At 51.5% G+C, this 13,389-nt stretch overlaps 5 protein-coding genes across 5 annotated transcripts; 2 read left to right on the top strand and 3 right to left on the bottom strand.

Annotated features, from left to right (window-relative positions):
* Positions 1-543: 543 nt before the first annotated feature.
* On the bottom strand, positions 544-2,196 carry Z519_05331 (uncharacterized protein; the record flags this gene model as incomplete). The annotated part of the gene is made up of 3 exons (XM_016763071.1): positions 544-991; positions 1,046-2,093; positions 2,148-2,196. The coding sequence occupies 3 exons, from the start codon at positions 2,194-2,196 to the stop codon at positions 544-546; spliced, it is 1,545 nt and encodes a 514-aa protein (XP_016620684.1).
* Positions 2,197-4,644: 2,448 nt separating this feature from the next.
* Positions 4,645-4,824, top strand: Z519_05330 (uncharacterized protein; the record flags this gene model as incomplete). Its single annotated transcript, XM_016763070.1, has 1 exon — positions 4,645-4,824. The coding sequence occupies one exon, from the start codon at positions 4,645-4,647 to the stop codon at positions 4,822-4,824; it is 180 nt and encodes a 59-aa protein (XP_016620683.1).
* A 141-nt stretch (positions 4,825-4,965) lies between these two features.
* Positions 4,966-7,757, top strand: Z519_05329 (uncharacterized protein; the record flags this gene model as incomplete). Its single annotated transcript, XM_016763069.1, has 2 exons — positions 4,966-6,308; positions 6,362-7,757. 2 exons carry the CDS (start codon positions 4,966-4,968, stop codon positions 7,755-7,757), a joined length of 2,739 nt encoding a protein of 912 aa, XP_016620682.1.
* A 920-nt stretch (positions 7,758-8,677) lies between these two features.
* On the bottom strand, positions 8,678-9,085 carry Z519_05328 (uncharacterized protein; the record flags this gene model as incomplete). Its single annotated transcript, XM_016763068.1, has 1 exon — positions 8,678-9,085. The coding sequence occupies one exon, from the start codon at positions 9,083-9,085 to the stop codon at positions 8,678-8,680; it is 408 nt and encodes a 135-aa protein (XP_016620681.1).
* Positions 9,086-9,868: 783 nt separating this feature from the next.
* Positions 9,869-11,193, bottom strand: Z519_05327 (uncharacterized protein; the record flags this gene model as incomplete). The annotated part of the gene is made up of 3 exons (XM_016763067.1): positions 9,869-10,061; positions 10,111-10,371; positions 10,433-11,193. The coding sequence occupies 3 exons, from the start codon at positions 11,191-11,193 to the stop codon at positions 9,869-9,871; spliced, it is 1,215 nt and encodes a 404-aa protein (XP_016620680.1).
* Between the last annotated feature and the right edge of the window lie 2,196 nt (positions 11,194-13,389).

Below are 13,389 nucleotides of genomic sequence, written 5' to 3'. Positions count from 1 at the left end.
TCTTGTTTAAAAACACCGCCGGAAATCGGTCTGCATCGGCGCAGTGCAAAGATAAATTCTGGAGCTCTGGAGCTCATGGTTAAACAGCCCCCCTCTTTCACTCCCCCGACTTCCACCGATTTTGAGTTTGGAACTATCCACACGCGTCAGTTCCCACACGCGCAGATCGGGAGTTGCAGAGCCCTTTGGACCCTGGGGTCCTCTTTCTGTCCAATGGCCGTTGTCAGAGACGCATCGCCGGCATTTGGGAGGTTGGGCGGTATTCAAACCCATTCAAACTGGAGTCATTGGTCTTCATTCCTTCAATATCCTCTCTTCCCTGTCAAGTTTCATATGTACGAACTCAACCTTGCGAACTTCGGCGTATGATAAGTCCCAATCCTGTTGGTGTGGGGGTGTAAAGGTCTCAACGACCGAGGCTGGTTTTAGTGTCGTGTGCAACAGCTTGACCGATTTTTGTGCGAGCGACCGCAAGCCGAAGCCGTCGAGGCATTCTCCAGATCCGCTGGGGATGATGTTTATACTTTGTTCCAGAGGGCCAACTCACTTTGGAAACCACTCAAACGAAGGGAGAAGGCGTGCTCTCAGCCCATCTTCCCGTTCTGTATGCCACTTTCCCCGCCATTCGGCTTCCCGTAACTTGGCTTCTTCGAACGCGTGGAGGCATTCGGGAGGAAGCTCTTCCAGGATGCTAGACGGGATTGACGAGAGGCCGCTTCCTTCTTCAATGCTACCAGGCGTCGCATACCAGGACTCTGGAGCCGATTCGAGACAGAGGTCATGGATTCGGAAGTTGCGTCCATACACCGGGTCAAGGTGAGGTAGCCGTCCTGTCTTCTCGAGGTCTTCAGTGTTCTCCTGGTCGTCAACAATTTCCCATCGTGCATGTGTTGGCTGCATATGGCTTGGGTACTGCATGACGTTGGTGTGTATGTCGTACACACCGTTAAGATTATCGACACGGTTCGCTGTCAGTTGCGCGTTGAATCGACTGTTCCGATCAGTTAATTTGGGCGTATGCTCCCTGAGAGGGATGAGTCCTTACCTGGCCTCCCTAGCATGTTCCAGCATCCAGTTGTCACTCGTTACCATGATCTTTCGCCTCTTGGCCTCCTGCGCTTTCGCGAGGGGAATGGGCACACTGGGCGTGTTGGTGTGGTAAACTGCACTTGCACCATGCCATGCCACATATTGATTTCGATTGTAAGGCTCTCCGGGTAGCGGCAAGCGATCTTCTGGGACAGCTAGTTCCCCCTCGACATCACCCCGTTCCCGTGCTTTCTTGGCCTCGTAGTCATCTATCACCTTTCTCCCTCCGATGATAATCCTAGCTCCGAATTCTCGAAACACAGATCGAGCCGTAACCACTCCTATCGCGCGACCTTTGTAGGAGTGAGGGATCAAGTCTCGATCGATGAGGTCTCGCTTTTCATCATCGTCAATGATGATCTTATAGAGATGCCTGTGTTTCTGGAAGAAAAGGTATGAGTCGCGAAATCCAATGCAACGTGCTGGTTCTGTTGACAGCATATACAGTCTGTCATCTCTGCCCAGAATCGTGAACGTCCGCACCCGGTATTCTCTTCCACCCAGCAGACGGCCATTCTTGTCAACCTTCTGCTCGCCTTCGGGGTCCTCAGGTAGTAAAACTTCGTCATTGACAATTTCCATTGGATTTCCCTCGTCGTCAAGAGGAGCCTGCTGTGGCCGTGACCCTCCGGCTTTGTACTTTGCCCATCTTCCACCCCTGTGACCTCGGAAACCACCTCTTCGTTTTGGAGTGGCGGTTTCGGAAGCGGCATCGTTATCTCCATCCTCAGATGCAGTAGCAACGCGATGTCTTGGGGGCCTGCCCAACCTTCCCCCTCGACGCCCACGGGGCAGGGGAGGTCGGCCGCGGCGAGGAGTCGCCGAACGGGACGGTTGCTCTGACTCCCGAGACGGAGTCGCAGCTTCTTCTGCATCATTTATCCCGTCTTCCTCCTCTTCATTTTCTGCATCTTCATCGTCTTCTTGTGGTGTAGGGGCCTCTGCAGGGGTGGCATCTAGCATCTCTTCGTCTTCGTTGTCGGATATGTTAGGGATTGGAGTTCCTTTCTCAAGTTAGCAGATGTGATGAAGATAAAATCCTCACTCCAGAGGCTTACGCATGGAAGCTTGAGCGGCTTGTGCTGCAAGACGCGGACGCCGCGCCATCGTATCGACCGATTCCCAAGTCAAATGCTCTGATCTTGGAACTTGAACAGTCTCCAACTGGCGACTTCAACTTGCAACAAACGGCGAAAACGCGCCACGCGAGTCAACCATTAGTCTTGGCGATATACGGCGGGCTACATAGATGATTAGTGCAATTACGGTCGACCACCATTTCACTTCCAACTACGCGCAGAACGCGCAGCGAACCGCGTCGAGGAATTTGCCAATTCGCAAAACAATGCATCTGGTGGGACTTCACAATTTGATTCTGTACAACAGTGAGCAAATAGGCTCAACGACGTCTCCGAACAACAAATAACTCTGAATCAACACTGGGATGCAAAAGTCAGACCGACATTGCAAGGCGCCCCCAACCATATTCCCCTGTGATCATCGGGCCTTTTGGCTGCTTTTCAGCCTTACCACCAAGTGTGCGTCGATCGCATCTCGAGTTACACAAGTTGCACAACATCTAGCCGATGTCTTCCACGTACTGTTCCACGACGGCTGGTTTATCTGCACAGGGCCGTCCCAGCCATGCCCCTGAATAGAAAGTCCAGCTCAAACGGAGAAGATCGTTTACGCCGATTACTGGACGGATATCGCCCTCTCCCGGAAATCAAACGGAATGCGCTTTTTTGTTGCAATCCTTCACCAAGAAATGGACTGATTGCCTTGTTCAGCGATCAAGTGTCTCCTTGGTCTCGATTAGGCTGAATTTAGGCACACGCTCCCTGCTCAACGCATTATCGTTGAAGATTTCTGTCCGAGCGGGTTGAAGACAGGAAAATTTTCCTTCAGACATTTCCATAAAGCTATGGAGATATGCGATCGTCTATCAGGATAGCCGAGCCAGCAATCGTCTTTCTGACCAATTTAGGCGCATTTAGTGATACAAGGGCCGGATTATGACTGTGCGGGGCCTCCGAGACGTTGCATGTGCTGGGAGCTGGGGCACTGAATTGCTTCTGGTTCACAGGTTTCTTGGGGACACTTGCAGCTGACTGAGAAACGCAAAATTGCCACATGCAAATGGCGGCTACTATTATTGCCTATGAGTCGCACCGACGCTGAGGCTTGCGCAACGAAGCATATTGCTCAACGATATTCAAAAGGGACTTCGGGTGGCCCAAATGTTTTGTCCAGGGCTCTCAGACATGCTTGAGAGGGAAAGACGAGTAACTTCCAGGCCAGGCCGAAGTCCAGCAGGATTCCCATGAGCGCATGGATGACGTCGTCTGCTTTGTCCTTCTCTCGTATCGTCTCCATTCACCCATTCACCCATTCCATCCCATCCATCCACTCATCCACCCATCCACCGCTCATCCACGGGCACATACCTATGCAGAAAAGCAGGCATAGACGATGCAGGGGCGATGCCTTGGATTCGACATCTGAGTCGATGTGTACTTGTACCATGTATGTTGTGTCGTAGGCCCCTTGCTAGCCTGCTCCCGTGGTTGAGCACAGCCTGGCCCTGAGTGGCACATTGGTGTGTTCTGAAATGGTGGGTTTCTGATTGAGCCCGCCCGATGCAAAATTCCCAGGCCCGAAAATGGACTCACCGATAATCGAATCAGTACCATGGATCGTAAAAGTGAGGGGCGATTGGGCTCCAGCCTGCTGTAACTCAGCAGCGTGCCAGCGTCAGACCCCGGAACTTGTCCTTGACTTGGAGCTGGTCACCCCCATAGGCCATATTGGCCAACTGAGGCTACTAGGCGGCACCGGCGGTGGCCAGCAGCAAACTCAGCAAACCTTGGAGCCGCCGGGCCTCTATTATCTTACTTTGGCTGCGGCCACCTGCTACCACCAGCTGTATTTCTTAAATCCTCTATCCTCAACCTCCTTGAGCTTCCTCCACTGGGCTGCCCAAAACTACCTCGCTCTGCACATAGTTTTGCCATCATACCACTTGAACCCTTCCGCATCCCACGCTCACTCCATCTCTGGTTTCCCTCCTACTTCCACCCCGAAAACCTTACTGTACAGGTCTGCGCCCCCCCCAAGAGGACCTGGGCCCGCCTACTTTTTCTCCAAGTCACACTTTTTTGAACCTTGAGCCTGCAACTCGATTATATCACCCGCCTGTTCTCCCCTTCCTGTCGAGCTTGCCGTCGTTATCTTCTACCGCCAAATCGCCACCTCAGATCCGAATTCTTCACTCGAGTCTCACCTCTCACTGCACGTCCGGATAGTCGCTGCTCTGAGTTAATGACCCTGCGAACAAGCCCCAAGAAAACCCTGCAATCCTTGCCAACCGATTTTCCGAATTTCTCCAAATTCTGCAAATCTTCCGTCACTCGGCCTTGAGCCTGCGCCCGGGAATCTCAGGAACCAGCCCCCCTCCCTAGACGGGTGAGTGCGGCGACATTTGGCCCGATACTTCACACAAAGAGTCAATCTCGTTTTTGGAAGAGGAGGAGACTAGAGAGGGAGGCCGCCAACATGGCGCAGACGGGAGTGAACCCAAACGCAGCTGCAGCTGCAGACCTGCTGAGACAGGCAATGGCCCAGAAGTACGTCCCGATCTTTTCCTTTGAGCAAACAAGTTTCGTGTTGGGAATGCGCTGTGTATGGCTGGACGTTTGCATGGCGGGGTTCATCCTACCCCAGCCTCGGTTTTGAGGAGCTGCAAAGAAAATGGGGCCTTGTCACCTTTGACCTCTTAAAGACCCAAGTCGTGTGTGGCAAGTCTCCGACCTCATGAGCCATGGGAAGAAACCTGCTGTGTGTCCCAACGGAGAGAAAGACCCAGACGCCAAAGCCATGTTCCGCCCGCTCGGGTTGGGTTCCAGCTTTGCTGCAGCCGCAGCATCGTCGTCGTCATCATCGACGAAGAACTCTTTGTTTGAACGTGCGAATCCTCTGAGCCTTCTGGCTAACCTCCCGAATAGCAGTGCAAGACATGAAAACCGAGATGACTTCCACGATCAGATTGGATCGAATTCACCGACGCCCTCTGGCGTGGAGACGCCGCGTCCAGACCTCCACGACAAGCGGTTGCCGGGTATAATACACGGCTATTTTGGCCAGGTGGGTAGAGATCCTTCTCAGAATACGCCTTCACGGTCATCCGAAGCTGCCACAAACCCTGAACCTGAACCTGAACCTGAACCTGAACCTGAACGAAATGATCTGAAAGAGCCCGCACAAGAGAACGAGAGTAGACGGAATTCGTTTGCTTCTTTGGGCTCGATGGTGATGGTGGAACGAGAACAAGCTTCCATTTCAACACCGCCACCAGATGAGCTGCATGAGGAGTCTGCACCACCCGTATCAGAGGGTGACACTTCTCGGCTCCCACCTACGCCAATCTCGTCCGCCGCTTCCGTGGTGCATAGGGATGGCGAAGTGGCAGAGAACGGCGGGTCCATGCTAGACGGCGGTATAGCTTCCATCACGCAAGCTTTGAGGAATTTCGTACTCCCCAAGTCTGCATCCTGGGCTAAAGACCGCCGCCACCAGTCTCTACCCGTCTCAGGTGTTACTAAAAGCAACGTTTCCGCCGCACACATCTCAAACCCTGCATCGTCCACGCATTCCTCGAGACCACAGAGCCCCAAGTCTCCTTGTCCAAGTCATGCTAAGCTACCACCGTCTGAAAATTTGAAAGGGTCAGATGAGCTAACTTCAAACGCGGCCTCTGAGCTGCGTGAAAAGAGCACCCCTCCTCATACCCCTCGAGCCTTGTCCCAAGAAGACTATCGACGGGCCGATACTAGGTCGCCACTGTCGAGCGCGAGTACCACCGTTAGCGAAGGAAATTCCCAACCCGAGAAGCGACTTCCAACCAAAGATGAAATTCCTAACAGCACGCCAAGAGGCAAGCTCTCCATCAAGATTGCAGAAGGTCGGGACTTGAAGCCGTCATTCGATCCTTACGTGGTCTGTCAGTTCGAATGGAATGAGTATGTTTCCAAGGGTCCCAGACACGACAAGATGGATGTCGACGTCGATGACCGGAGAGGACCGGTTGGTCAGTTGCAATCAATCCGGAGGACCGACAGCGACATGGGGAAGCCAATGGCCATCCCCATGAGAAGTCGCCAGAGCAGCACGAATGGAGATGGCAGGGTCAGTGATCCCCAGTGGGATCACGAAGCCATCTTGTAAGTGATTGAATGACACGACTTGGTCTGTGCCTTAACTGACTGCCTTCAAGCGACGTCGTCAGCGACCAATCAGAATTGGATGTTACCGTTTACGACCGCCATGCAGAAACATTCCTGGGCCATATTCGGTTATGTCTGAAACTTACAGAACAAAATCCCACGTTAGAAGGCTTCTTCAAGCTGGAGCCCCGTAGCCCAGAGGACCATGATATTACAGGCGAGATTCACATTCGAATGCACTTCACTCCAGTCGAAAAGAAACATGTCGGACCAAATGACTTCCAGATTTTAAAGCTGATCGGCAAGGGAACCTTTGGACAAGTTTATCAAGTCCGGAAAAAGGACACTGGGCGCATTTACGCTATGAAGGTCCTGTCGAAAAAGGTAATTATCCAGAAGAAAGAGATCCAGCACACTATCGGAGAACGAAACATCCTGGTTCGAACCGCAACAACAGAATCGCCTTTCATTGTCGGCCTTAAATTCTCATTCCAAACACCTACGGATCTTTATTTGGTCACGGACTTCATGTCTGGAGGAGAGTTATTCTGGCATCTCCAAAAGGAAGGTCGGTTCAAAGAAGACCGTGCCAAATTTTACATCGCCGAACTTATCCTTGCCCTCAAACACCTTCATCAATCCGACATCGTCTATCGAGATCTCAAGCCAGAAAATATCCTTCTCGACGCAAATGGACACATTGCACTGTGTGACTTTGGTCTATCCAAGGCCAACTTGGCACAGGACGACACTACCAACACCTTCTGCGGAACGACTGAGTATTTGGCCCCTGAGGTGTTACTCGACGAGCAAGGTTACACCAAAATGGTGGACTTCTGGTCTCTTGGCGTCCTCGTGTTTGAAATGTGCTGTGGCTGGAGTCCATTCTATGCTGAAGATACTCAGCAAATGTACAAGAACATCGCGTTTGGCAAAGTGCGATTCCCGAGAGACGCCTTGAGCACCGAGGGTCGAAACTTCGTCAAGGGACTGCTGAACCGCAACCCTAAGCACCGACTAGGTGCACATGGAGATGCAGAAGAATTGATGCGTCATCCCTTTTTTGCCGATATTGACTGGGATGCACTTGGCAAGAAGAATTTGGTACCTCCGTTCAAGCCCAAATTGGCGTCGATTGCCGATACGTCCAACTTTGACCCTGAGTTCACCAACGCTCTTAACACCTCGTCGTCTCTAAATGCCCGAGCGGCTGCTCTAGCCGCTGGCGCTGCACCAGCATCAACGCCGTTGTCGCCTACCATGCAGAATGCTTTCCAAGGATTCACGTTTGTCGACGAGAGCACTATGGAGCATCAGTTTGGTGGGGGGCGGGATGCCGAGGATAATCGGGTCGATGACAATTTCCTTGCACGGACGAGGACGCTTGAACACAGAATGAGTGGTGTACAGAAGACTGGTGAGGATGGATTCTTTTTTGAGGAATGAAACACTAGGAGCGACTAGACGCCTATGCCTATATTGGATAACCGAGCCCGGAGCGCAACCACACAGGCACAGCGTCGAAATATTACCCGCTAATCCCACGCACAGCTGCGGTATCGGATCCGTTGATAATATCCAGGGGAGAAAAGGGACACCCAAAAGCCACCAATACGTTCTTAATGATTTTCTGTGCATAGCGTTGCTCATGCTCGTTCATTCATGCCTTGACGTGGTCTTGTGTTGACCCCTAGCATGCATGATTTGCATCCTACCTACTCACAAACAAAAAGCAAAACTTGTTTTAATTTGTTCTCACTTTTCACCTATTTGTTTCCATGGGACATGATGATTTGTCTGACGAGACGAGACGAGGCGAAAGAGACCCCGAGGTTCCTAGGGGATTAAGAAAACATGCAGATTTTCGACGAGACCGAGACCAAACCAAAACAAGTTCGATTGACGATTTGACGACTGACGGACTGACGACTGGCGTCGGCGGGCGGGTGGGCGGTCGCAAGCAAAGCGAAGAAAGAAAACACAGCGGAGATGAAACGAAGGGGAAACGTGGGAATGGTGCAAAGGTGCCTCGAGCGCTTCCAATGGACAGGCAGGACGCTTGATGAGCGTGCAAGTAAGCAAGCAAGATTGAAATAGCAACGCAATGTAAATCAAACTTTTTGAACACGTGTGTCCCTTTCTCGACACTCTGAAAGATGAAAGTTTTTGTTCGTTCTCGTGCAGCTAATACACCCAGTCGCGCACAGCTCACTCAATCTCCTGCACCGGGACAAGTCCAGTGCGAAACTCCTCTGGACTGTTCGTCCGTTCCTCTCATTTCCTTTCGCTTCCAGACTAGTAGATAGACGTCTCTCCATTCCTGCGTCTCTGTCTCTGTGCTCTCCCCTTGACGTCTTTGCCCACATTCAAGTTCGCTCATGACGCAGACCGCGCCCATGCTCGGCTGCGCTACCAGAGGTGTCGGTGGACTCGACGACAGAGCTCCTCTGCTCGGTCCCCACGGGTGGCTTCCCAGTCTTGGCCGCCAAGCGCACGTCCTCGTCAGTCATCTTGTCGAATCCCTTCTCCGCCAGCTTCTCCTGTCCGAACATGGTCCCCGTGGCCGCTTGGATGGATCCCGTGACGCCGTGCACCGCACCCTTGATGTCGCCTAGTATCTTATGTGTGGAAGGGGCGTGCGGCGCGGTCGAGGGGTCGGAAGAGGTGTACGTCGCGGTCGTGGAGGTATCGGTCTTGCTTGGGTCTGTTGTTGTGTTGGCATTGCGGGTAGTGGCGAAGGTAGGGTCGGTGGTGATGTTTGGATCGGTGGTCATTTTGTCGGGCGTTGTTGGACAGGGTCCGCTGTGGGCTTCGGGTAAGTGAACCGAAGGATGGTGGGTTGGGTTGTTCGGGAGGTTGTGGCATGGGGAGAATGGATGGTAGGGTCACGGGTTAGGCCGTGTTGATGGGAGGAGTGAGAGTGGTGAGAGGGGTGGTGGTTGTGATGAGAGGACATACTTCAAGCCGTCTTTTTAGTGATCGAGTTAGTTGGAGTTGCGTATTGCTATCGGTAGTTGAGATAGCAGACACAATGAATTGCTCAAATGAATCTCACTTCAGGAGAGGTCCAGGGTATACAATGTCTGTTCATTGGTCTTTCATTGATTGATTGATTGGTTGCTTTGTTGTCCCAAGCATGAAGCAAGAAATTGTCCAGTCGATGAAAATGGTCAATGACGTACTCCCAACACCACTGTTGGGAGTGCAAGCCCTAAAAAGGAAATATCTCTTGGCGTTTCCATCAGCCAATTCGAGCTGGGACAGATTCATTCCTTGGTCAGGACGGAGTAGCATTGTCAGTGTACCCGTCGAGGCGGGGTATCTTCCTAAGTTGAGGTTCCTTACCTAAGAGACTGATCTTGGTCGTCCTTCAAGGCCCTCAGAAGCTGGGCAGTTTGGTAGCCGAGCCTTGTACCTCTGTCACCGACGAAGACCGAAGTCATCTCCATGCGTGCATATCAAGCCATGAAGACTGCAGGGAACGCTGTCGTCTGACAATTCAACTCGTTGGTGTAAGTGGGTGTTCTCAGCGGTTCAAGGAAAATTAACTCTGGCTTCTAGCCGGCCCTCGTAGCCCCGGAGAAGAAAGTCGTTGAAAGTCGATCACGCCAATCCCCTTCTTCAATCGAGACGAGACGATATGTTGGTGGGTTAGGGAGCGGTGATGTAGAAAGCTCAACCTCTTTGGGAACTGCTTGAGCATCATGCTCCTCTTGCTGGCCAAACTGGTCCTCGTACCAATCATTAGACCTAGTCCTAGGTTAGCCGCGTTAAACCAGGGTCCTGAATGGCGACTTACAGTTGGACCAACGAGCTTGTTTCCTCCACTGCATGTACCTTCTGAAGGTGTTGCTTGAAATTGTCTAGTCTAGGCCATTCCTTTCCCGCCTTGTTACAGTCTTTGGCGAAGCACCTGTAGACCCTGGCTTTCCTGTTATTAATCTTGTGAACGGATTTGAGATGTCTGTCAAGGTCATTGCGAGTAGCAAAGCCCCTGGTAGATTGAGGGCATTCCGAGAACATGCATTTATGCTCCCGTTTGTGTCGGGCCAAATGTTTTCTGGTGGGTGACAAATTAGCAACGATCCCGGGATGCTATAAATCGTGGTAGGGGCACGCACTTTAGATCTGAGCGAGTTTTAGCTACGAAGTCACACTCGGAGCAGTCGAGGTCTCTTGATCTGCTCGAAAAGCGCCTAGCGGTGACGGCGCTTTCTGCTGTCGCCCTGGCGGGTATTTCTGATGTAGCACCTGTCGCTCCAGCCTCGAGCGATGTCGCGCGTGCCGCGTTCTCTGTTTGATCCCCAGCCATAGTTTCGACATGGGATTGAGGTAAATTTGAGCTATTTGAGATTGCAGAGTCGGTAAAGGAGCCACGTCGACGGGCATGAGCGAAAGCACCGTCCAGCCGGGCCCATGGCAGCATTGCACGGACAACAGTACCGCTGTGCGAAAGGGGACGAGGTAAGATTTCATGGATATTGGGGAGAGCGGGTGTGCTTAGGCGCTCCTTGCCTTGTTGAACAGTAAAATTTGGCTCGACCAGAAAGTCCTTGGCTGGCAAAGCAGTAGAACTCGGTTGCTTCTTGATGGTAGATGTTTGCCCGATCAGATCCGACCACACAAAGTCGAGAAGGTGGCCCTGCTTCACGATGAGGCGCTCAAAGATACAGCCGTCGGCCACAGAGCACTGCAGACAAGACCTGGAGCCTTGCTCGACATGGCATCTACTGCCCTGTCGCCTGCATGGAAAGCAGCGGGCGTCTCCCACAAGTTCTGTCACTGTTGCTGGCCGGGAGATCTCGGTGACAGAACGGTCGGCTTCGTCAGGGCCTGCTGCTGATGAAGTTGGGATGGACGGTTGGTCTGTTGAAGTATTCATGAATTTGCTCCAAAACGGTCAAATTGCGAAGCTGAAAGCGTGATGTCAAGTGGTGGGGGAAGGCATCAGGCGGAGCGGGAACGAGGCAGATCGGGTTGTTTTGGGCAGAAATTCCAAACAAGGCGGACAAAGGTGGCAGCAGGTTTTTCTCTTGCCAAGAGCGAATGGGCATCCAACACGTGCAGGGCAACCGGTTGCCTGTCGTTTATTTTCATCCTTGGAGTGGGCGACCCGAAGGGCGGCCGAGCTGCCTTGGCTGCCTCATGTATCACCCAAAGGGACATAAAAGTTCATTCAGTCGCCCCGTCGCCTTCTTCGTCTGCCCTTTCTCTTTCCTCTCTCCCTTCTCCAGCCGCCTCCCCATGACACGTGACTGCCTCAGACTCCCTAGTCGCCTGGTTGCCCTGTCGCCTGCCCTAATCATCAGCCTCACCCTTAATCCATCGCCATTGCAAATGGCCCCAGTGGCGGTCCTTAAATCCCTTCTAGCCACCGTCGAGGCTAGGCAAACACCATCGACGCCGACCGACTCCAGCGCTTCGCTCGCGCTCAGTGCTTTGCAGCAGTACGGCATTGTACAGTGGTTGATGTTTGTACTTGCTATCCCTGCGAGCATATATGCTGCTGTCCAGATCACCACTGCGATGCGAGAAGCATTTTGGCAATCTCCCTCCAATTTATGTCAGTTATTCAGACACCTTCTCCAAGCACAAGTCGTCCTTAGTAGATCCTACCCCACGGTCTATTAGATGCTTATACCTTAGTGACGGCGACAGCTGCTCTACCCACCGCGTCGGAAGGAGCACCAGTCCGTGTCGCAGACATTGAGCTTGATGAACTTGTTCTGCCCCCCCTCGAAACCCCACAGCTTCGTCAACTCCCCAACCCGCTTGCAGGTAACAATAACGACGACGTTGCGACATCCACTTTTGACCCTATCGATATCCACATGAATAACTCGGCTCCAAGAATCCCTCCACCTCAAGACTGAGTGCCAACGCTTGTATTGTGAGACACTGCTCCTCTCTGTGTTAAGGAACTCACATCTAACATCACTCCAAGGAGGCAGAAGTCTTGCCTGGTGTACACAACTAAAGGTCTCTGGTCCAGCTTTACGGGGTGAGATCAGCGGAGGACATAAAAAGTGGCACCGATTCTCCTTCATATTGGCGCGGAAACTGTTTTGCGAGCATTGTGTCTTCATTCTCTCCTTCCGAAACCGAGACACTTGGTAGAACCGATAGCTGGATATTCCTTTGAAGGCGTGATAACTTTGGGCGTAACCATATCCTTGAACAACCTTCTCACATCTATCTTCGTCACTCAGACAGAATTGATCAACGAGGACACAAAATTCAAACTCATGGAGCTCTTCTTGCAACGGAGGTATCAGCGCCTCGATATCTGCATCCTCCATAACAGTGTCTTTCCACGGCCGTATACGGGCATTGATCTGGATACCAATACCGATTCGATCAGTTTTCACTTTATCCGGGTTATCCTCGTCACCGAGATCGAAATCCTTCTTCTCCTGGTCGTTATACGCCCGTTTCCTGATATTGGCCCTTGCGGAGCCGTTGCACCTTCACAATTCGAAGCCATCCATCTCTGTAGACACAACCTATCGGTAGACAAGGTAACTGTTATCGTACCTCTATTGAACATATCCGTTTAGCAAGCCTCATTACACCAACCTAGTGACAAGTGTATGCTCGCCTTAATTGCAAGATCTTCGCTGCAAATGAAAGCAACTCGTCATTAAATCAATGCCTGAAAGAAAACCAAAATATTACTTCTCCATTTGGCCGTCACACAAACTCTTTACCCCAAAAGCTGCCAGGGGCTACAATTTTGAGTTTTCATGTTAACGATTCTTTTACGGCGAAGTTTGCCATCAATGAATTTCTAGTCTTTAAGTTGAACCAAGCCTCTCAGTTTTAATTAAGGTTCCGTAAGACAGCATTCTCCCTCTAGATAATAAGACTCTTTAGGCCATTATAAAATTAATAATCTAGAATATCTCATAAGAAAATAAATACTATTCTAAGCGCGATATTAGAAGAGCTAATTCCTAAGATATCATTCTCGACTCTAAAATAATTAACAACAACAACAACAACAACAACAACAACAACAACAACAACAACAACAACAACAACAACAACAACAACAACAACAACAACAACAACAACAACA

Source organism: Cladophialophora bantiana, assembly GCF_000835475.1.
Source record: "Cladophialophora bantiana CBS 173.52 unplaced genomic scaffold supercont1.7, whole genome shotgun sequence".
Taxonomy (NCBI): Eukaryota; Fungi; Ascomycota; class Eurotiomycetes; order Chaetothyriales; family Herpotrichiellaceae; genus Cladophialophora; species Cladophialophora bantiana.
Note: the sequence above shows the minus strand (reverse complement) of the source record. Positions and strands in the feature narration are given on the sequence as shown.